Source organism: Hetaerina americana, unplaced genomic scaffold (genome assembly GCF_022747635.1).
Source record: "Hetaerina americana unplaced genomic scaffold, ioHetAmer1.1.p SCAF_3, whole genome shotgun sequence".
NCBI lineage: Eukaryota > Metazoa > Arthropoda > Insecta > Odonata > Calopterygidae > Hetaerina > Hetaerina americana.
In genome coordinates, this window is record NW_027286874.1 from 4,635,314 (window position 1) to 4,661,054 (window position 25,741).

The 25,741-nt window shown below is 34.8% G+C and overlaps 1 protein-coding gene across 1 annotated transcript in view; it reads left to right on the forward strand.

Moving 5' to 3' along the window:
- LOC139691051 (solute carrier family 12 member 5-like) overlaps positions 1-25,741 on the forward strand; it is a 99,558-nt gene that overhangs the window by 58,070 nt on the left and 15,747 nt on the right. Inside the window, exons 9-16 of the mRNA XM_071588780.1 lie at positions 11,134-11,387; positions 12,568-12,687; positions 13,802-13,973; positions 14,834-15,039; positions 17,630-17,837; positions 18,118-18,333; positions 21,595-21,702; positions 22,164-22,217. Of these exons, the coding sequence (XP_071444881.1) occupies positions 11,134-11,387; positions 12,568-12,687; positions 13,802-13,973; positions 14,834-15,039; positions 17,630-17,837; positions 18,118-18,333; positions 21,595-21,702; positions 22,164-22,217 (1,338 nt within the window). The remainder of the gene's footprint in view (positions 1-11,133; positions 11,388-12,567; positions 12,688-13,801; positions 13,974-14,833; positions 15,040-17,629; positions 17,838-18,117; positions 18,334-21,594; positions 21,703-22,163; positions 22,218-25,741) is intronic.

Consider the following 25,741-nt stretch of genomic DNA (forward strand, 5'->3'; position numbering starts at 1 on the left):
ACCTTTAAAATGGCTGTAAAATACAATATAATTATGCTGATACACTGACCTAGATGTAAGAAGTAGAATGACTTGCATTCAAGTTAAATAACTCACAACTGTAAAGTGTTTTCTCTGGCAAAAAATCTACACTTTCAGAGCAAACGGTGTTGGTTTGATTTTTCTATGCTGAATTTGTTTTGAATCATTGTGTGAAATTATATTTCTCACAATTAAGAGATTTGAAGTTGAAAGCTGGGGTTGGAAGTAATCATATTACAGACATTAATCTTAAGGCTTACGCAAGGTCTATCTGATATGGGTTCCATGCTGCTTCCGGGAATAACCATCGCATAGGTTGGCTTGTTGGACAGCATTTTCACCCCCAGTCTTCAAATCAAAGAGATATTAGTTGCAATTTGGCTGCTTTATATAGGAGATGCTGGTTGGCCCGGAGTGATCTGATTGGCTGTTTCTTGGTGGTAAGGTGGGATTAACCTTTTCCACCTCCAGCCAACCTCACAGTTGAAATTACTAGGATTTATCATTATTTCTACCGCTTTTCTTATGACTCTTGGGAAATTTTCTCCCTTGCCAGCACTTTTGTTTGGTCAAACTCAATTGTATGTCCTGGTTCCGACCACACATGTTTGGTGATTGCCGATAATCGGAACTGTTTCTTTTCTGTGGCCCTTTGGTGCTCCTTAATTCTGCATCTAATGAACCTTCCTGTTGGGCTGGTATAGGATTCTCCACATGTGCACTCGATCCCATATACTCCTTCATACATGAGTTTGGGGATCCAGTCCTTAGGTTTAGGGATGATGTCGCTAATTTTTCTCATTGTGGAGAAACTAGTTAACACATCATGCTTCTATAGGAACTTACTTATCTATTCTGGACCAAGTGGTCTAATATCAATGCATATTATGCCCCTGAAACAGTTTTGATCCTATTCCAAATATTCAATGAAGATTATTTCTTGTAAATCCCAAAAAACAGTCATCATGATCGTCCCAGTTTAAGGAAAGGTCCTCACCTTCTTTAATGCAGATTCCCCGCAGGCAACCCATTTCTTGGGCTGTTCCTTGGTTTTCGGCATTTTTTGGTTTGGCCATGTTACATCGGCAGTAACAAAAGTATACCTTATATCCTTTAGATTTTCCCAAAACAGCTGCAAACTGGCCTTGGAATATGTCACATGATATCATTTTTGACCAACTGTGAGTAGGCCAGTAAAATTTGTTAGGTTTCTTAGAGCCAAATGTTGATGCAAAATATTACATCTCTTGAGATGTCTACAGAATTAATTATCTCGTGCACCTTCCCTCCTCTATCATCCATCACCATATCCCAATAGTTTTATCAATTATTTCTGGTGCTGTGGACAAGGATGTACATGGCATCCAGAATGTTAAGCATCATTCATAAAGCCACTCCAAATATGTTGAAGCCACATATTAGCCACTATGATCAAAGGTTCAGATTAACCATAATATTAATCAAGTTTCTGTTTGGTCTTCTCAGGCAATTTGCCTTTCATTAAATAATCTTAGATCAGCAGATGAAATTCTCTTCCGACCATTTTGTTGTAATCAATCAACTTTCTTGATTCAAACAAACAGTAAACATAAGAGTAATAGACTGATAAAGACGGTGTGTTCCTTCAAGAGGAGCTACTAACTGAAAATAACTCCCATACACATCAGCGGTGCTATCTCTCTGTTTTTGCATGAACTTTTCAAACCACCCTCCAATGTTAGCTACAAAAAAATGAAAAATTTTGTTATAAATGCACTTCAAGAATTGTCTTTGCTCTTAAGAATTGTATTTGAAAACCATGTCACTTATTGAGTGCAGTAACTGAACCTGAGAGTGCCTTTTAATGGCTAATTGGATAACCAAAATGATGGCAATGCCTACAAAAGTTTATAATGTTACCTATTATGATTAAGTGGACCAAATATCATGGCCTAATATAATCTGCAGAAGGCATGGATTTTGTCTCAAGAGACACTTAAATCATTTATACGAGTATGCATATAAAATTCAGCAAAAAACTGAGGATAAACTTTTTTAATCCTATAATACGCTTTACTTGAGTTCAAGTAAAAAGTTTGACAGTGCATATTTTGTTTAAATACTTATGGGTGTGCAAAAATTTAGACCTTTGCAATTAATCACTAAGCCAATAATTGAGCCATTCATTGAATGCCCTAGAGATTTCATAATTAGCCAACTTACCTATGAAAGTTTTCAGATTTGCCATGCGTAATAATGCCTTGGTTGACTTAAAATAAACTCATAGTCCAATTGTTCTTGTAAAATATATCAATTAGTATTGGTTAAAAATTATTTTGGAAGTTTTTTATTTGTTTTTTGTGAAACCATAGGTGTTGATTTGAGTGAATAATGTAGTCAGATATTTAAGAAACTCAATCACTTATGCCTAACTTTGCAGTTTTAAAAATTTCAAAAGATAAAAGTAGTCAATTAGGCTAATAGTGCAGGCCTGCAATGGAAGAGTTGTATAAAGCATTTTAATTATTTACTCTATTTAAAGATTTTTTCAGGCTGATTTCAGAGAAATTTTAATTATATCCACTATGTAACACATTTCCACAAAATTATGTTTAAATATTCTAACTTCCATCCCAATGTTCTATTGCCACATTCCTTAAGGTGTCACCATAATTGTCGTGTCTGTATTGACAGAAGTTTTGCCAATAATCCAGCTAACACCTTTAACCTGGAGACCACAAAAAAAACAGAAGAATATGTTAGCATCATAAATCACCTCTGTTTGCAGAGTTCTTATTCTCCATTTCCATGCCTGGTTTTATTTCCATGCATGGATTATCCATGGCTACTGCCCTAAAATTCCATGCCCCACATCCTTGTTGGCTTGATGTGTATTGTATAGCTGTAGTTGAACATCATCCCTCTTTTCCTTGGGAATTTGGCTGCTAGTGGACCATTGGGGCAGTATCTTTATGCTAGCAGCCAGTCTCTTTGTTTGAAAATATATCACCTTCATCTTAGCCTTTTTATTAAGAGGATCTGGATGGTGTGCTGGCTAACATACAGGCTTCCCACCGAGAGGGCCTGGGTTAAAATGCTGGAGATAAATATTTTTCAGAGGTATTCCGATCCCTACTTGAGGTGCTTTATGGCACTTTGAGTAAGCACGAGGTCCATTGGATGGGACGTTAAACTGCGGACCCCTTGGTACCTTTTGACAAGAGTAGGCTAATACTGATGCCAGTTTTCTCTCCACCCTTCCTTTCCCATCCATCCCTAATGGTGCAAATGACCTTAGCTGTCGGTCGCCTCCCATAAAAACTACCACTACTTTTTATTCAATTTTCATGAGTACATTTCGGTGGACATGCCTTTTCAAGCTCATATGAGCCATTTATAGTATTATTGTTATCACTATTATTACTACATGTTGGCACTGTTCATCAGGAATCTGAATTACATATAATGCTGATGTAAAACCTCTCTTGGGAACATACCTTATACACAACTCAAGGACTATGTTTTTTATAATTGATTTCAGGAACTGAATAAACCATATTCCATAACTTATTGTGAAGTTGTAGACTGAATAACATGATTAATTAACGATTATTAACGATCGAAATATCTGTTCATTTTCTTTGGTTGCTCGACTAAAATAAGATTCATTTTTACTCCTCATCAGATTGGGAGGGGATATTGGATTAAAATCTTTATTGATAACATTTTTATTCACAATCCCATTCAAATTAAAAGACAATTTTTATTTTGCAATACCTTTGGAACAACTGTATTTTCACAGTAAATGAACTCATGCACTAAGTCAAGTGTTAAAGTGCCAACAGTATATTTATTATAATTAATTAATATTAGTAAAGGGGTCCTTTTTGAAACAAAGAAGTGCAATACTCTATTGTTTGCACCTTCTTTCTCTATCTTGTGGCATAACATTGGATACTCTAATTTTTTTTAAATAGACTCATGTTTTCTCAAACAAACACACATGCATGATATATGTACAAACTTATTCAAGGTAAGATTTCAAGATTTATGAAATGAGGTCAACATGATTGTCTTTTTGGAATTTTGGTCATATATATAATAACTTTTTTGCATGGTGAATACTTTGTCAACACCCATAGCAGAGCCCCAAAGATATAAGAGATTAAATAACCAAAGAGATCATAAGAGATTGGAAATTACCAAAGTAGGCAGTTTTTAAAAATACTTGAACTACAACCTTTGCTAGGTTTCTTATAGCATAGGAAATTCTGGAAAGTTTACTCCATGAATGCCTAATATGTTCATTACAGTTTAAGTTTTCATTAATTTATAACCCAATAAGTTGGTATTGCTTAACTTTCTTCAGAAGATAATCTTTGATGCAAAGGTCCATTACTGGGATTTCAATAATTTTTAAATTGTAAATAGTTTGTTTTTTCAAAATTCATTGAAAGCTCATTTTTTGTGAACCAGTCTCTTAAGAGTCCTAGGAAATTATTAATATTATACTCCAGCAAGGAGTTGTTGTTATTACTTAGTTTTAAATTCACGTCATCTGCATAAAAATTAGTTCATCACTCTTAGCATAGGTTGTTAAATCATTAATATAAATTAAGGACCTAGTATGGGACCTGGTATACTTCCTTGTGGCACACCAAAGTTTACTGTTTCTGTAGTGGATAAGTAATTGCTTCATATATTGTCAGAGTAAGTACCTATAACCTCCACTACATGGTTTCTGTTTTTGAGAGGGGATTTAAATCATATGTTTGCTATTCCCCTCATATCACATTGGTCTAATGTTTCCAGCAACAAAGGGTGGTCAATGCATTTAAAGGCCCGAGAGATATCATTAAAGATTCCCACATTAAATTCATTATTATCTAAGCTGATCACAATCTTATTGATGAAACAAGCTGAGGCAGATCTGATGGTTCTTCCCTCTTTGAAACCATGTTGTGCTGCATTTTAAGCTTTAAAATTGTTCAAAAAGAGATCAGTCTTTCTTTCATCAAAATTCAATAACTTTTGAAGAATTAGACAGCAGTGATATTGGCCCTTAATTTCCAACATGCTCCCTGTCTCTCTTTTTAAACAGAGGCTTAATTTGAGATATTTTAAGCAGATTTGGGAACTCTCCCTGTGTGAGACTTTTTTTTAATGAACAAAGGGTTTGCAAATTACACTTATACATATTTTTATAGCCATGACTGGAACATCATCAATTCCAGTAGATTGCTTATTTTTGAGATTATATACAACATTCAGTAATTCCTTTTCTGTGACTGGGGAAAGATAAATAGAAGTGGATGCTTGATCTCTACATTGAAAAGCAGCGTGATTCTCTAAGGGCTGGGCCTCTTTTAAATTTTGGGGTATTGTAATGAAGTTAGTATTTATAAAGTTAGCTTAACATTCTGGATTGGAAATTTGGTCACCATTTTCATTTTTTAGCGTTGAGTTTTCTATACTTTCCATTCTGTTTCTTTAAGTAGCATTTATATTGAGTGCTTTTCTGAGAAGAACCAGCTAGTCCAGTATGCAATGGAGTTCAGTGAACTTTGCATTCATGAATGACCTGAAATAATTAATATTTATTTATCTAACCCCTATTTGTGAACCCCTGAGCTCCTTGATCATGTAATAACCTGTTTGTGATGCACAAAAAGTAAAGTTTGAAGAAACACAAGTGTAGATTATGCAAAAATCATGTAAAATATTATCATTTTATTCCTGCAATACTTGACTTATTTCTAAATTGTGTCACACTGTGCTGGTTTTGTAGAGCAGTACAGTGCTAGACAATCATATATTGAGTTTGTATTTGAGTCCCCTGCGTAGCTAATTTTTTCCTTGTTTCTTGGGTGTTTTTGCCAAGTTTTTAAAAGTTCTATAATTATTGATTCAGAATTGTATTATTGATGGATTTTTACACTTATGCATATCATTATTCATCAATGCCTTTTACCTAATTTCATTTTCATTATTGCATTTATCCAGAGTTATGCATGTAATAGGACTTGAAATGTTAAAATATGGAGCACCTTTAAAATCTTACAATAACTATTTTTTTCATTATCTTTTGCGAGTGTACAGTTGTTCTTTTTAAAGAAACACTCATCATAAAGGACCTCCATGCTTTGCAAAGTCCACAATTAGCTTAGCAGAAAGAAGATTTTTCATCTCCAGCTTCTTGCCATCCTTAAGTTGGCCAATAATGGTGGTAACTTCATAACTAAAAAGTTTCCACCATTATGGGTAATTTTACCCATAATAATTTCTTTGTGGTGGCCTTGTTAGGTTGTCAGTTGTAAATTCCGAGCATAATAATGATAATATGTATTCCATATGTGGTTCCAACTGCATCATGAATAGAACAAGTCAGTAATGCAAATGTATGTAATAATAATAATAATACTTTATTCATTTTGAAAAATGTTGCAGCCATATTAAATGTAGTCAATATAAATATTATTTAACATATAAACATAAGTTCTTAAATGTGATGAAGATTATCACAAAAGAATTCATCCAATGAGTAAAGTGGGTGAGCAAGTAACCAGGTATATACCCTATTCTTGAAACTCTGGATACCGTCAGATTTCAAATGAGTAGGCAGATAGTTATACAGTTGTATGTTCATATTATGAAATGGGTTGTAAGTTGATAACAAGCTACAATAAGTAGTGGTTAAATTTTGATTTACATCTTGTAGAGTAGTTATGGATATTAGATCTTAATTGGTAAGTTTCTATATTGACTATCACATGAATAAGAGCCTTAAAGGTATATAAACTAAATACAGTCATGATTCCGTACCTAATAAAAAAAAGTTTGCGGGAATCATGTGGTGATATGTTAACAAGAGAGTGAATAGCTCTCTTTTGCAGTAGCAAAATTTGCTTAACATGTGGGGAATGGTAAAGTGTTAAACAATACTCATTGGAAATGAGAAAGTTGAGCTTTCTTAACATATAAACAGCTTTACTCAGTTTATTACAGGTCTGACTGATGTGAGTCTCCCAGATAAGTTTTGTATCAATATAAATTCCTAATATGTTAACAGTTTATGTAGGAACCCAATCCATGTTATGCAATTTAAGTTGTAGTAATGTGGCATTAAAATACTCATTAAAAGATAGTCTTCCCCAGGGTATTTTTTAGGTAATTTCAAACGCGGAGTATTTTTAGCTTTCACGCCCCAAGGAGGGGTGTCATAGTGTCTTAAAACCCATCTCTCTAGGTTTATTGGAAGTATCCTTGAAATGGATTATGAAGAGATGCATCCCATGTTTCTATCTTATTTAGTATTTATGGGTACTGAAATTTCTAGGAAGTACGTTAATGTTTTTCTAGGCTGACAGTATTGTACATGCATAATGGTGAAGGAAGTTTGAAAGAAACTAATGTAAGACTAACAAGATGGGCAAAGAAATTTTACATCAGCTGCTAATTTTTTTTCTCCATCTTTTAAACTTTTCTAAATTTGGTTCGAAGGTTTCCGCGGCGATGAGTAGGTGATTTCCACATTTTTCGGGCTGCGTCCGCGTATGTCGTTTAAATGTACAACAGTTTCGCCAGCTATCCTGCTGGCGTCCTCAGGTCAAGGATGAAAAGAAGCTTGTTGTCCCGTCTTATATAGGAAAAATCCGGCGCCAAAACCGGGAAATTTCTTGGCCAATCAGGGAACGTCCTCATATTTGCGCGGAATAATTCTTTTCCACGCACTGTGGAAATTTTCTAAATTTGTATAAGATAAAGGTATAACTCAATACCTTTCCTTTCCTCTCTGCTTTAAAAATCTGATTTAGTCCTAGTGCATGGTTTATATACCTTCATCATGTGTCATACTTATGTGTATGATAAGTCATTATGAAATAAGAAAGAACTCTAGGTCACCTGCTGCCCCAATGTTCCAAGTTGTTGACTGCCATCTTTTTGAACATTTATGTCCTTGTTGATAATGTGATTTGAGTTTAAGCTATCCATGGAAGTCAAGAAGCTATTCATAAGGACTATTTTTGTGAACAGAAATATCCAAAATTTTGGCAAGAATACGGAAAATTGTATATTGTACATTTAATGTGGCCTGGGAAGTTATTTTTTTGAACATTTTTCCCATGAAAGTCATTTTTTGTACATTTTTCTGAGTGTACCTGAATATCAACTGCTGGCAGCTATATTTTATTTTGCCAACCATCCTCCCTCATCACTTTGCTCCCACTCTCAGTGGAGAGGATATGGTGGAGACTTATTTATCAAGACAAGAGGTTTGGCACCATTGCTTGCCCTACTCGTAACTCCCAGTCAGTAAACAACCCCAATACCTCTAGTTCTAAGTAAACAAGTTTCATTCTGTATATTGATTACATCTGCCACCTTTATTATTGTTTTCATAAATTATTGATAAAGTCGAAAATGAAATGGCAGTATTACAAACTTCTTCACTAAAACAGTGAATTGCTGACTATCTTATTGTCACTAAGTAGCATTCATTTTTTCATCATCTGAGCTAATAATAATAACTCTGGCCTACATAGCTACATAAATGTATCCCCACTTCAGTTTCCTTTCCAGATATGCAAAACCATAAACTATCATTAGTTTTTGGTGCACATCATTGCAAATTAATACTGAAATGTAATAATAATGAATGATAATGACTATGTAGGGTAAATATTGGTCATCTTTATCGCAGTAGAACTGTGTCTCCAGTGCTTTGACAGCTCTGCCAATGAACTGTCTATGTGCTCCTTGTGAAAATGTAATTGATTCAAGGTTTGTTATGAAATATATAGAATGTATCAGAAGTTTCAAAGTAGGATTTATAATAACTAATTTATTCTTGATGTTTTGCCACAGCTTTATTTAATGATTGAATGTACTTTCTATGGGTTCAATGTAATTTTACAATGTTGCTAAAATCATCTCCTATGATTCATATGGTATATTTCTCATCAGTCTGTGTGACTAGAGGTCATTCGAGAAAAGTGCCATGATTTAATGCATTATCTTAAAATGTTGTAACACTGGGTTGTTAACATTATTGTTCTGTGGGATATGAATTATTTTATATTTCTAATTTAATTTGTTTTAAATGAGCTTATTTTGGATGTCAAAAAATGCAACTTAAAAAGAACCTATTAAATCACATTCATTAGAAATATATCTACTTAGAAACTAAGTATGTCAGTACTCATCTCTTCAAATGGATGACATGATTTCTCAATTTGCAATACTATTCCCATAATTTATTCCTTTGAAATTTTGTATTACATTCACTCATTGTTCTCTTTTTGCAAGGGAGACCCCCCTCAGAATTATTTTCACTTATTCTTAAGCGTGCATACTTTAGATATTGGTGCTTATAAATTTGGCTTTGTGTGACTCTCTATGAAAAAAAACCATTATGGTTTTCTAAATTTTCATTTGTTTAATGTTTCCCTGTGATACCCTGACCTTTTTTGTGCCTGATGAATAGAGTAAATATATTTCCACATGCTTGTACCTTGGGTATTTCCTTTCTGTTAAGTGTTTGTAATCTGAATTTAAGTCCCTAAATGGCCCTAATTCAGGGTTCTGTAGCAATGTTGGTTTCTTAAAGTTTTTTTGAGATTTTGATCATGATTTACATGTTGCTTTCATTGAAATTCTGAATCAAATCAATCCAGTCTGGTTGCCATTATTTCCCTGATAGTAGTTGAAAAGCTTTCCTGTTTGCCAATATTTCCTAGGTACATTAATATGTGTATATCTTCATGTATGCACTAATTTGTTAATTCATGTGCATGTTAGTTTTTGTGAATGAATATGTGCATGTTTGTGACTATATGTTTGCTAGTATTACTGAATTTGAAAATTAAAATGCCTCAGCAGCACATAGTGCACAGTAGGGTGCATAGGTGTTAAATGTCTCACTAATGTTCATTTAACTAACTGAGAGGAAATTTGCAATGAAAAACTTTGACTTTGTTGGAATATGAACTTTGAGCAATGGTGAGCCATCTGGCCATTTTTATTCCTTTATTTAAGTTATGATCAATGGTTTTATCTTTGTAATTGTGGCTTTTGAAGTATTATACTTATTTGAGTCATACAATTGGGGACAGTAATCGGAGCATCTAGTTCACACAAGCCCCGTTGTAAATTTATTTTGAAAGGAGGTGACTGGGAAATTAATATTCAATATAGTCGCACATGTGAATGATCATTGAAATGCGTGGGTTAATATCTGGTTAGAGTCAAATAATTGTTTCATAATGAATCTCAATTGTGTGTTAAATTGAATGAATGCCTGTTTTTGGTGTGTGATATCTGCATATGCATTCACCTTTCACACAATTTTCATTTTTCATAAGTTAGAACCAGTCCTTATTTCCTTCACCCACTCCAAGAACAAATAATAATTTTCCAATCTATTTAAAAAACCTTAAATATGTATTTTAGATTTTGTAACACAAGAATGAATGTAACAGTTTCACCCATCACTGTATGATAAATAACACCTGATCTAACTAATTTGCATTTTGTAGTTTCATAAGAGTATGTAAGCAATCTTGTCTACTCAATGGGTGGAAGAGACCCTGCTCTCTTGCCATCCCTTGGAACATTTTCCCCTTTTGGTTTGCTGTCGGTGCATGACTACCCTCTGAGTGAGTATTGCCTCCCCTATTAGTCAAGATGGACTAGACCCCCTGATACAGTAGACTATTGGGTGTCAGCTAGGTTATCCCAAATTGACTGTATTGTATGCTAGCTGACCATGATCCACAATGTAGCATAGTCTCCATGTGCACCCCCTTAAGGAATCCTGTTAGTTTCATTTCAAGCCCGCATCAGTTGTTCATTTCTTTGTTTTGTACAATATTTGTTTCAACTTTTAATTATCATATATAATTTCCCATAAAATATGTTTTTGCATGTGATGAAATGTCACCACTGATTCATTTCAAATAAGGCAAGTCCTGCTCGTTTCTCGTCAATGCTGAGCAGATGGAATGAATTTCATTTTAGCCACAATGTTGGAATTGAGGGAACAAGTGACATAATTTGTTTGGGGATAAATATTCAAATGTATCATGGCTTAATGTGCTCACTGGAATAATGTCTTGGCTTTGCCCTTACCTCCAGGCCATTGCGAGGGACGGGATCATCCCCTTCCTGGCCCCCTTCTCTGTCTCATCCAAGCGTGGGGAGCCCACGCGTGCTCTCATCCTCACGGTCTGCATCTGTCAGTGTGGTATCCTGCTCGGGAATGTTGACTACCTTGCTCCACTTCTCTCCATGTTCTTCCTAATGTGCTACGGTTTTGTCAACTTGGCGTGTGCCCTGCAAACATTGTTGCGCACACCAAATTGGCGTCCCCGCTTCAAATACTATCACTGGTGAGAGAAACCAAGCACCTTGTTAAACTTTTGTATTTTTAAACAAATGCCTCCTTGGTTTCCCATCAAAGTCCCATAAACTCAATGAAGCAAGTACTTACCTATGTGTGTATATTTTAGGACTACAGTGTGCATACTATGGGTGACAGATATAAAAAATAACTCAACCTCAAGTAAGGACTCTACCTATAAGTCGGTATCCATGGATTTGAAACTAGGTTTCTTTAGATTAATTTGAAATTAGTCAAAAATCTTTTAGGAGGTCACTTGCAGCTCTCCAAAGTTTTTAAGATTGTATTTTTCATAGGCTTTTCAATGTATGTCATTAGATATGTCAACTGTCATATGGGCCAAAGTTCCACACTTAGACATATTATTAATGTTTTTAGAAAAAATATACCCATAGATATATTTATTCAATTTTGGTGTTTTACAATAGATTTTAGCGACAGTATTTCACATGAGAACTGTTGCTTTCCTGGCATATTTGCTTGATGAAGTTTTCTTGGGTCTTCCACTGGGTCAAGGGTGCCATATTGGCCAATGTTTCAATACTAGGCTCATTCATCGTCCTCAGGGTAGATATTTCAGTAGTATTTTAGTTATAGGTGCGCCAACAGCTGAGCTGATGACACACCATAACTCTTCATTACTAGAAAACTCTCATGACATTATACTACATCCATGTCCTATTTGGGATTTGGTCCAGGAACTTTCAAGCTTATTGGCAAGTACATTACCCACTGACCAGTGACTGAATGAACAACACTTTACACTAATGTTTGCTGTAAATAGTATTATTCAAACTAAGTTTGCACTTATACCTGTAATACATGCTAAACACGTGTAAATTAAATTAAACATCCATACTACATTGTTGCAATCAACAATAGGGATGGGGAGAGAGCCATTAAATCAAGGTTGATGACCCTGAGGTTTGCTTGAGAAGACCAGAAATCACATTTCCATGGACAATACCTTCGCCATAACATGCATAAAGCTAAGGTCTCTCGTGAATGAAGGTGCAACTGGGAATATTTGCCACCTTCTAGGACCAATTAATAGCAATTAGCTCCCGGCAAGGGCTAGTATTTTGTTCTTGACTCATCCATGGAAGAAGGGAAGACTTTTCTGGGCCAAATAATGAATGGTATGATGTATGTCCTTCTTGTTTCTACAGGTCTCTCTCATTCATTGGCCTCACGCTGTGCATTGCTGTGATGTTCATGACAAGTTGGTATTATGCCCTATTGGCTATGGGAATGGCTGGCTGCATATACAAGTACATAGAATATAGAGGGTGAGTATACACTCATGAGTACTGTTGACATGTAGACCAGAATTTACTTAAAGGAGCACTTGAACATTGAAAAGTACTTCGAGTATAAATCAACAAATCAAAGAAAAATGGCAAATATTTGAGTCAGTACTTGGCTATGGCAAATATAAGACTGCTGTCTTACATAATATTTTATTTATGAATGATGCTACATCATCCTCTTTGTATTGACCAAGATGTGCAGTCAATAGGATTATATATGAAGTTTTGAACCTAAAATTTAAGCTGGATAGTACCTAATTGAAGTACACCTCCTTAGGCATTTAAAAACTAAAATAAATTTGAATCACTCATTATTCAGTCTGATTGATCAGTAAGAGTACAATATAAAGAGCTTTTGTGGAGTCATCAGTTGGATCCTAAGTTATGCAAAGCAAAATTAGAAGAACAAGTGCCATTATTTCCCAAGCAGCTGTAGCTTTACCTCTTTATTTAGATAAAATATAATCATTTTAAATACTTCTTTCGGAGGCATGTCATGTATAAGAAATTCTAAATGCAATTACAAAGAAACAATAAAAATTAAAATTGCAGTCCTTACCAACATGTATATATCAGGTACCAGATCTTGGTATGATAAAAGGCATACCCAGTAATCAAACTAAGGCCTTCTGGTTGGTAACTCAACACTCAATTGACCGGACTATCATGGTCCCCAACATGGCATATATAAATTCAAATATGTTAAACACTGAGAGATTCTTTTTAGCGAAACCAATTTTTCAATATCTAGAGCATCAAAGTAATAAAATTATTTAAAAACTTGTTTTCCATTCTAATTAAACATTATCAATGCATAAGCAAACAAGAGAATCCCCACACTAAATGTATACTAAATTAAATTAATGGAAAGAATGTATACTAAAATTATGAGATTATGCTCATACATTACGATGGTTTGCTTAATTAATAGCCACATGTATCAATATTTATTAGAACACTTGTTTTCCTTTAGTGCAATGGTGCTGTTCTCTTAGTGAAAGTGGGCATTCATGCCTCTGACATTCAGAGCTGATGTTTCAAGGTAGATGAACTCATTGAGAACAATAAAAACCTTCCTGACTCTTTGTTTCAGCGCTGAGAAAGAATGGGGAGATGGCATCAGGGGTTTGGCATTGTCTGCTGCTCGCTACAGTCTTTTGAGATTGGAAGAAGGGCCCCCTCACACCAAGAACTGGCGCCCACAAATTCTCATCCTAGCAAAAGTCACATCCATCAACAATGCTCCAGCACCCAAACATCGCCGGGTTAGCAATTTCAAAATTATTTAAAATGTCTTTGTGAATGCAGTGGCTAAACATATAAACGTATAGTATGGATAAAAAAATATTTATATGGTCTTCTGGTATAATGTAAAGTCTAGCCCCTCAGGCTCATTTAGCATTGCATGTTGACTCTTGCTAGTTCATATAGGGGCAGGTATTATCCAGACTCACAACTGGTAATCCTATGAAATAAAATTGACTTTTGAATCTCATGTTGCCACAATTTTTGTGTACATTTAAATATTACAGTCCTGCTTCTGCCACTAATATGTGGCTGAAGCCATATGATAGGAATGGATTCCACTAAACCTAAAGTTCTGATGCAAATTTTATTGCTGCTAATTCAAATGCATAAGATGCAAGCTTAGCATATCAAACACAACCATATCTTCACTTGGCAATATTTTTGGAAGGAATCAGGTGAAACTGACCTAACTTTCTGCAGCAATCCATACCTAAACAAAAGAACTTCTCCTAGGGAATGCTAAAATGTTCCGAAACTTGCTCATTTAACTATTAAACAGACAACCACTTTCAATCACCCTAAGAAAATGATGGGGACGATGATATAATTAGAAAGTTCTCACTCCAATTTGCTCATTGGTGGGGACAAAGGTTTGCTCTTAACCATTTAAAAACCCACAAACACCTGAATGCAAAAAAGAAGTTTCTTTCCAAAAGTGAAGAACACTCTTTTTGTTGTTAACACAATTTTTGTAATAATAGATCTTCTTGACAGAAAGTACTTGAGCCACAATAATTAATGGGTATACTCGTACTTGTATTGTTTATGCCCACCCTCTTCTTTAGGCCAGGATCTAACTCTTACCCCCTTGTTACAGGTGTTCTCATTTGCATCTCAGCTCAAGGCAGGTAAGGGGCTGACAGTCTGTGTGTCAGTGCTTGAAGGGGACATAATGCGTGATGGGCAGTCAGCTGAGAAGCATTCCGCACGCCAAATGCTGCGGCGAACAATGGAGGAGGAGAGGGTGAAGGGATTTGTGGATGTTCTTGTTGCTCGAAGTATCCCTGATGGAATCTGTCACCTGTGAGTGTTATGATCTTACATCATTAAAGTACTGCCCACGTATTTGTGCTTCTGAACCAAGCAATGAACGATCAAATCTTGTTCACAAATTAAAAGAGCTATCGTGCACTGTCATTGGCCCGGCTGTCTAATTTTATTAATATTTGCCTGTTGGAGCACTGGCAATATTGTCATATTTTGCTTGTCTAGTTTAGGATCATTGAGCCTTGTCTTAATATTCTCATAACACAAAACACTCATGCCCATGGTAAGACTTGAACCTATGACCTTTAGATTATGAGGCTAGTGCTTTTATTGCCCACGTAGCTAACTCAGCTGGTCAGAATAAGTATGATTGAAATTCCCAGGGATTTTATAATTAACTAAAGAAATATCACAATTATTTCCTTTAAGACTAATCTTATGTGGTGGCTAATTGTGATGAAATTGGATTAAGCTATTCGTGGCTTTAACATTGGTGTCATAGATTTGTTTACCTTGCTTGTGCTTTTCATATGAAATGGCAAAGTAATATAGCTGACACTCTCCACACTCTTTCTTCCAAAGCTAAATTTTTATTCAAATTTTGTTCTCAAACTTTCATTTGCATGACAGCTGTTTGATTTTTTCAGTGTAATGAATGATTCTGCATGTGATGTTAAATTCTATGATAGTTTTGACATATTTTATGGGTTTTCCATTTAAAAGAGTTTTTGTATTCTATACAGGATGTCACATATTCTCACAGTTTCAGACATAATAATCTGTACTTTTAGTGTCAATCCATTGTTAGGCCAAGCCAAGATGTATAGCTGTCAAGGTAATGTTTTCAAGGTTGCTATCTAAACTACCTTTGTGGCATATCATATATGACCCTGTGATTTGATTTTGCCAAAATTACCAGAAGAAAGATTTGGAGGGACAACATTCAAGCCAGTTTCTGGGGAATGAGTCACTGCTGGTACCAATCACGTTAAAATTATAAATTGTCTGCTGATAAATATGATTATTTAAGATTGAATTACCAATACTTTCAATTAGATAAAACTATGCTATTGTGTTCCAAGAATAAAGGACAGACAAAGTAGCGATGCACAATAATAGTTTACTTATTTGACCAAAGCTGCAGGTGATCATAAAAGATCAAATTACTAATACCAACAGCAACATCAGCATATAGTACTGCACTCTGCGAAAATGTCAGAGACGAAGTTACACTATGCAAAGAGAATATGCCCAGTAGGAGCAGTAAGCATCTTGCCATGATCAAGTTCCATGTGATTGATTCATTCACAGAAATGGATAAAGTTGAAAGAAGTGGGTCTTCTTTCAATCAAGTCAATAAACATGAGACAAGAAGCTATGACATGAACTTCAATTAGTTGGTGCCTTACTGCTGATAAAACTCAGTAATCATGCTATAGTAAAAAAATAACTTACGGGTGCATGTACAGTATAAGAAATGAATATCACGTTGAAGAGCTCTGTTCAACTTGGTCCAGAGGTCATTGGTGTTTTGCTGTGAGTACAGTGACCCAAAGTCAGGAAAATGTGATGATGTGAAACAGTAAATTGCTAGATATTTGTGAGGCTGTTTCTCGCATGGCAATTGTGAATAGAGGTGGTTAAAGTTGCCAAGGAAATGGAGAATGGAAAGAAAGACTTTCAGAGCCAGTGATGGGTGGGTTGTGAAAATACACTATCAGGAGAGACAGACTTCTTCCTTCAATGCCACACTACATTTGCAGAGCACATAGCAGTATATATCATAGGGAAACTAATAGCCTACATTTATGTAGATATTGACTATAGATATTCATTATTGGGAAAGACGAAACAAGCTCTTTGGTATTACTGGCAATCCTGCACAAATGCCTTTGTATTTGAACATTCTCAGCCTAATTACAGTAGAGAGGAGAGGTCTCAAGTTGATGCAGGTAGCAAGGCAATGAAATTGGTCATGTGGCATGAATGTTTAGAATTGCTGAGGGTAGCTTCCCTCTTCAAAGAGGGTGGGGAGCTTCCTTCAAATATCATTCGGGAAAGAAGAGTAATGCCCAAGGGCAAATTTCCACAAGGAGTATAATTAATAGTTCAGGTAAAAGTTTGAACGGCTGAAGAATTAATGCAACAAAAGGGGTTTTGCCATATGCATAGTAAAGTCATATTCAAACAAATGCGTACTTGGTTACCCTTTTAAACTAAAGTATAATCTGTCACAAAAGTAGTAGATTGTTTTACTCCAAGGTGATTACCATGTGTAGTGCCATAACTAGTTTAGCCATTGGCCAAGGGATCCAGAATATTCAGAGTAATTTTGGTATGGTCAGAATCCTAAATATTTTAAAGTAATTTTTAAACGAAGAGAAAAAATTAGTACTTTTTCAATAATATTGCAAATATGTAAATTGATAGAATAATGAGTAGAAATACAATTATTTGGTCATCTTGTGACTTTAAAGCCAAATAAAAGAATATAGAGGTATGCAATCAAGTCAAATGGATAGTCAATGCTCTTTTCTCTGACTTTGGTCACAATTAACTTTGAATTTGGTTCCAATAAATGACAAAAGCACTTTTCTCACTCTTCGTTGCAACTGTTTGTTTGCAGAGTGCAGACAACTGGACTGGGTGGCATGAAGCCAAACACTGTGATACTGGGTTGGCCACATGCATGGCGGAATTCAGCTGAGGGAGAACCACATGGGCATGAAAGGACGTGGAGGGTGTTCCTGGACACTGTTCGGGCAGTCGCTGCTGCGAGAATGGCACTCCTGGTACCCAAGGGCATCAACTCTTTCCCTGAGTCCAATGAGAAGGTTAGTGCTCGCCTTACAAGTGAAGGGAGGGGAGAAATTTCAGTTGCCTTGCGAGTTTATGCATGGCCACTGCTGAGTTGACTGGCTGGTGAAATTTGTGACCATCCCTCCCTCATAATAACTGATCACAGCCTCCCCTTCCTGCAGCCTTTAAGTCCTTTGCACAAGGCCCCAAAATATCAAATCTTAAGTATAAAGCTTTAAGAGATCCAGAAAAAATGGAAATAAATGGGCTGAAGGAGATCTCACCCAAAGTTTGTTCATTTAATCCGACTCTCAGGTGACAGGCAACATTGATGTGTGGTGGATAGTGCATGATGGTGGACTGCTCATGCTTTTGCCATTCCTCCTACGCCAACACCGAACGTGGAAGAACTGTAAGATGCGGATATTCACGGTGGCTCAAATGGAGGACAACTCCATCCAAATGAAAAAGGACTTGCGTACATTCCTCTACCACCTGCGTATTGAGGCTGAAGTGGAAGTTGTGGAAATGGTGAGCAATTAATATTTGATAATCAATCTCTTTCAGGAGTCTCCTGGAAAAAGATTTTGATTGTCAATTAATATGTAGTCTGCAACTGACTATGGAATGTTTTTCACTCCCCTGCTAGTCCATGCTCAATCTAATGGGCATCTTCATAGGCCATCTTTAATCCTCTTGGAGCAAAATAAAGGAGATGTCCAGATGAAAGTATTTTGAAAATGCATAGATATTTGTACTTCTGTCATTATTCATCACTGGAAAACTTGAATGGATGACTGTAACAGTTATGGATATCACTAAATCAGCAGTTTACAGTATGTGGCTGCTTTCTTACAAAAATATTCTTGATATAAGCAGTGCTTTTGGTACCAATTATTCCAGTGTATCTTTAGAACTTAATTTTTATACATGTTTTTGTGATATTTTCATTAATATTATAGGAAATATGAAGTAATGTTGGGAGCTTTAGAAATTGAGTAGAAAAGAGTATTGGTGATTTCATGCATTGCATGGGATTATCAAGATAGTAGATGGATAGACAGTTGTCTTTATTTTGGGGCGAGATTGAGACTCTTCTTCTTGGCATCTCTTCTACCACCTAACCCCCTGTCACACATTTACAATATTAAGGTTATAAATAAATAACACCAATTGTAATAAATAGCAATGGATTAATACATGTAATATCTTAGGACTAACAGCAACACAATACATTACAAGTAGTTGCTGTGTTAGTTAATAACTATAACACAAAATATACAAGTACATTCAAGTATACACATACAATTACATACAAATACTATACATACATATACCAATACATGCAAACAATACTTGTAAAACGATATTCCCTGTTATATTAACAATCGCCAATACAAAGTATGATGCTCCTGCGAAAGAAAAAGGAAGGATCTCAAAGCCTGTTTATAACTCTATTTTCACTGCTTGGTTTGCTGGATGATTTATGAAGTATAAGATGAGATATATTATTAGATATGCATATAACATCATGAATGTGCATTACATTTTTACACATGAATAAAATTGATACTACAGAATTATATAAAATAATTGGCACAATATTTCATTTCTATATTTACTATAATTTCATCTTGTTATTTTACAATGGTAAAATATATGAGGAAATATGTTCAATGAAGAGAGATGATAGTTTTGTTAGCCACATAATTTATCGTGCAAAACTTAATTTAATGCTATAACCTTAGATTAGCATGAAATACATATGCGGTTACAGTATCGTTATTTTGACTCCATTATTTCATCAGAGGCAGCTGATGTAAGTTGAAACATGCTCAGTTTGCATATCCTTACTTCTGATAGGGAAAAACGCTTTCACAAGGTATACATTCTCATTGGGGAATGGGAAAAAGTCACCTAGGTCAGGCCTCTAAGTAGGACGTGGACTTCACTTCCGAGTTATATTAGGAAGATTATCATGGTTTTATGGTGGGTTTTGATGGAACCCACCAGGTACAAATACGTCTCTTGTGCACTTTTTCTGTTACCAATGAGTGGATTTCACCCAATACAATTTTCACTTTTTCTGTTAGTTATCCAAATGTTATTTGTCTATCTTCTCTCAAAATGGCAGCAACATATTAATGTTCACTTCCATAAGAGCAGTGAGTGACTGTAGCTTTTGGCCCACCTCTCCTCTTTTAAACATTTTAAACCATCTTTGAGGTTTGATATAGGGAAGGACAGACTCTCCGCCAGTCTCTAGTAGCCATTACATGGTTTGCAGTTAATGATCTGCTCAGGCAAAATCAACATTTCAATGCAGCATCATGTGTCCCCTCCTCAAAATTGAGCTAATAATGTTTCAAAAATTTGTATTTGTACCATAAATTATGCAAATAAAAATGTATGGTCACACACCATTGGAACATATCTTATGTACACAATTTTAGAATATAAATTTATGCATATTTATCAATATAGTTGGCTATACTAGAGTACAAATTTGTTGAAGGATCTCTTTTTAGCTTAATAATATGTTTTGTGACACAAACACATAATTAAGTTTGTTAATTTTTTACACAATCAAAATATACAATGAGTGATGCTTTTAAAACTTTTTGCTGTATTATGATTATTGAGATGCAAGCAATTTAGCATTATATTGGGAATGAAAGAACTGCTTAATGATAAACTCAGATGCTGAAAAACCATTAATTTTCTAGATAGTTGACTTATATGATCCTCCCATTAGTCCAGTATTAAAATAAATGTAAAGATCCAAAAATTTTACATTGCCTACTATATTGGTGTCAATGCCATTAAATGCAATCTCAAAAATACTCCCACTTACTTGAGAACACAGTCACTTTTTCCAAGCTTCCCTTCTTAAAATGTTCTACCTCTAATGGCATGTAATGAAGTGGATATCAAAGAACAGGAAAGTTTTGCATTTTCCTGTGCTAGATACCCATTTGTCATTATTTGTCAATGATAAATGAACAGATTTAGCCTTCCTTCCTTTGCATACTTCATTGTTTTTGTCATCACATTCAATGAAAATTCCTCCAAAGCCCATCACATGCTGCTCACAGTGTAGTTCAAGGACATAATCATTGTGAAGTTGCCAACTCCTCATTTTGAATGACTCCATAATTTTTCAATTTCAATTGTGACTAGTTATGATATGGCTCAGAATAAGTCTATGATTAGTTTAAGTTTTTTTTTCAATCCTGCTGTATTCATCAGTGTCTCATAGGAGGATAAAAGAGCATTGGTCAAAGGATATCTGTACCTATAAAAGCATTCCTACAAAATAAATTGATCAACTACATATGCACTTCGCTTATTCACTTAGTCAGCAAATAGAACAGGATATATATGTATATATAAATTAATGAACAGTAATATTTCATGTTGTAAATTCAATAAACCATATGATACTGTTGAAGATACCCTTCTTGGTTTTTATAGAATTGAAATTAAATTATACTTCTCTTAATATTTGAAAAATGAATAATAGGTACATAATGCATTTTATGGTAGTTGATGTTCACTCAGATAATCACTTCAACAACAAATTTTATTAATTTTAATATATTTTGGTACTACAATATGCCAAGAATGGCATGCATAAACTATAGATGAACTGCCATTGCTTCAGGGACTATTTCATGGGTTAAAATGAGAAATATCTGTGCATAGCAATGGGTGAGAGACGTACACATTCGTATTCTGGCAAGAATTTAGAAGTTGTGCATGTGCCTAATTCTCTCACATCTTGATTTTCAGATGGACAGCGATATCTCTGCGTACACTTATGAACGGACACTCATGATGGAGCAGAGGAATCAGATGCTACGTGAACTTCGATTAAACAAGAAGGAGAGCCTGGGTGTTGTAAGTTCTGTCCAGTGTGATCATTCAGAGAATCTGAGCGTTAACTGATACAGATTCCTGGGAAAATTACCTTCTTGATTAAATGTGCCACTTGATGGCTTACTCTTTCTATCCAGAAAAAAAATTCTTAAAGAAAATCATTTTGTCACTTACAGCAATGCTGGCTTACATTTTCTCATTCTCTCATTGAAGAATTTTTATAAGGCTTCCATGGAGTTATATTTTTCCAGCTAAATCAAAATGTTTGACTTTGGTGCTTTCTAATCTTCTGTAATTTAAATTGATTTTGAAAAATAATCCACAGTGACCTTGGCACCCATCATAATGAAAACACATTTATATATCCGAGATATATATAGATATATAGATATATAAGTCATGACAGTATCTCAATGCTGTTTTCTTCTTTCTTCCTATTATTTTTAATTTTTTTTTGACAACGCTTTCACATTCATGAAAAGGTCCAAAGCCTTGTTGACTTCAATGAGGTGCCTGCTGAGGAGAAACTACCCCTGGTATATTCCTTCTCATTTTACTAAGTGTGTGTGTGTGCTCTGAATTTCCATCTTTAAACCCCTCTTGTTTCCCTGCTTATGCAAGCCTTTTCACTGGACTTGTCTAGAGGTGTGTGCTTCCTGACAAGCATTGCAATAGTAATAACAACACTGGGTTTACTAAGGATTGGCAAATGGTAGAGCCTCATTGGCCGTACTGATTCAGGGGACTCTTAACAGCTCCAGAGTTTCCCCTACATGCATTTGGCTAGTGCATAGATATTTGATATATTTGTAATCTCTTGTGTGTGGTTGGAACGAAAAGGTAATACATTGCCTCTGGCGATATTAAGAGTCCCTTGAAAACTGAGATCATGGCTCAGATAGTTGATAGATCATGTAGTCACAGCTAATATACTTATTTGGCCTGCAGCTACATCATTTGTACTTGCAATGATTTTTGTTCTTCATAATGGCAAACGCCTAGATTTGATTGTTCAAAAATATAATTTTTCTATTTTGAATATATGCTACCTGCTTGATACCAACCCAACTAATATGTTGATGAAAAATTATTTACCCAGCACAGAGAGGAAATACTCACAGAAAATTTCTCACAAACACCATTATCACTAGCTAGGTGGATGGAAGGTAGGCAGTATCTGATATCTGCCTATTGATTTATGGCATCAAGATAGGATCGTTGCTGAATCAGGAAAATAAAATTTTAGATGTTAACACAAATGATTACCAGAGGGTAGATTTATGGGATCTAAGTGTACACAAATAGGCAGTCAATAGCGTGACAAAAAAGAACCAAATAGGAGTTTAAAAGACAATAGGCATTAAATAAAGATAAAGTGAATATTACCAACAAAATAGCAGTTAAACATGATTTGCCCACTTTTATAGGATTGCCTCGTATCAATCTGCCTTTTCAATGGAGGTGATTTTTTTTAAATTATTACAGAGAGTATTTCAATGTTATTTAAGATTTTTGTGTTTAAAAAAGACATATTATCAGATGCAATATTTTTACATTGACAAAAATTTCTCACCCACACAATTTGCCTGCTTTTAATATAATGTAAGTGTTTTAACTTAATGTCAATGTTGAGCTGCTGCACTCTTCACCCATAGCACATCCTCATCTGTGAATTAACTGTGCACAGTGCCCTAAGTTGAAGGAAATAAATGTAAAATTAGGTACTGAATAATATCCAAGTTTTTCAACCTAAATGTTGCTCACATATGTTTAAATGATAAATGTCACTAACAATATTTTGCAAAAAGTTTTATCTTGTTTCATGTTAGAGCACATTTAAGGATGTCTCATGGCAAAACAGACTTTGCGTCATAATTGTATCCCTGGTGCAAATTTATCCACCATCTACATTTGATAATACAAAATTTATAGGAAAACTTGTATTAATATGTAACCAAACTATGAAACTAATGAATCAATGCAAGAAAAGCTGACACTAGGCTCATTATATTTCAATTTTTCAGATCCCATCAAATATAAAATATTTTTGTGAATACTGCTTCACTCTGATGAATTTACTTAATCTTTAAAGTCAATCAATGATAAACATACAACATATAGGACTCTTAACTGTATCCTAAGTGATTACTCATTATACCAACATTCTCATTATATACCATATTAATAATAATATGTTTATTTGTCCAGCAGACACAGCGTATAATATTGAGAATACATGACAGGTGGTTAGGACGCATCAAAGGGTTATAGGTCACATTATTCCCAAATTTAAGTTCAAAATACAGTTATGACATGGAACTAATATATAACGTAGGTAGTTTGTTACAATAATAATCTAGGCAGATTGGCATGCCTTGATGTTGGTCCATTAGCTGCCATAGACAGATTTAATGATTTTGCATATCTTTGCATCTTTTGGTATTGTGACAGTAATAACTTTTTGCTGGGTAAATTCATTGGATATGTCAGGATTCCACTACATAAGCTTAGCTCTCTTCCAATAAAACTAACCTAATTAGAAATGACTTTATTTACGAGTATGTGTATTATCAAGTACAAACATTTTCAAAGGTGAATACATATAAATGTTTTAAATATGGATTAAACCTTACCACATATGTTCACTACATTTGCATCAAATGTGTGCTGAAAAGATTACTAATGTAAAATTTCATCAAAAAGGTGGTGGATATATCATGATATTTTTAACTGGATGCACTCAGTGGTGCAAGACACCTGAGTTTGTGAGAGATTTTCAATGAGCAAACAAATAATAATATTGACCTTGTTTCCATCCCTCACCATACTTGGACAAAAACACCATTTGGTGTCAAGTTTAAGAAACAGAATTATGGAGTTTTATAAATAGAGTTGAACTATGAAAGCCTCATCAAGCTCATACGGTGAAGGAACGAAGTTACAATTTCTTTGATTCATTAATTTCAATCTTTAAAAAGTATTCAACCTTTCAATCATCTACTGACACAATTTATAATTAAGAATTTCAAGTGAGAGTAAATGGTAGAGTCACATCATTATGGAGAACAAAATCTGGCCTATGAATTCCTTATTGCAGACTTTTTTACTCATAGAAAGAGAGTCATCAATTTCAGTCCATTCCTCTCACCCCACTACCCTTCAGAAAGGGGTGGTTATCAAAATTCATTTGATCCATACAAGCCCAAAAAATCATTTCGTAGAAAGGGCTGTGTGAACTGGGCTGGATGTTTGCTGGAAACTACATTGCTGCAAACTAGGGAAAACATGAACAAATGCCATTGTGTCCCCAATAGTTTGCTTTGCTTTGGGGGTTAGCTCTTTCTTTCCTCTTTCAACAGCTGTCTTATGTAGTCCATATGCCTAAGACTATTTGTCTTAATGCATGACACAATTTTATCCCAAGGTTCACTTCCTAAGAATCACATTGATGGAAATACATGGTTGGTATTTAGTGTTGAATATGAAAGAGAAGGGTAAGTAAAATTTTACTAATTTTACTCTTATTACTCTCTGCAAAATATCATCCATCCCTTATTTTCACCTAAAGCAGCAGTTCAATTTTTCCTTGCATTACTGTTCCTTGCTATTATTGTCCCAGTTGCGATGATTGGTGCATCCTTTCTATCCACTCTCTATCACTGCCCAAAAGCATTGCGGCTTTTGCAGTGACATTAGAGCAGATTTGCCTTCCTTCTTTTTCATTTTGATGGCAGCATGAACTAGAGTAGAATAGTTATGTATTCACAGCCTAAATATACCTAACCAAAAAAAACTTGGATACCCATATCTATGCCAAGTAGGAAAATTTGACATTGTTTTTTCGGAATCATGTTAGTAAAATCTTCCTTTCCCACATTATAGGATTATGCACATTTCAATTAATGTACTCTGGTAAGGCAACACTTATTCAAATAAAAATTGGATTTTGTTACTAATTTAAATATTCTATTGAAAAGCTTATGATTCACTTGTATGCTGAATGGTAATGAACAGAGATTAGACACAAATTTCAAAATAAAACATTGAGCTTTTCTTGTGG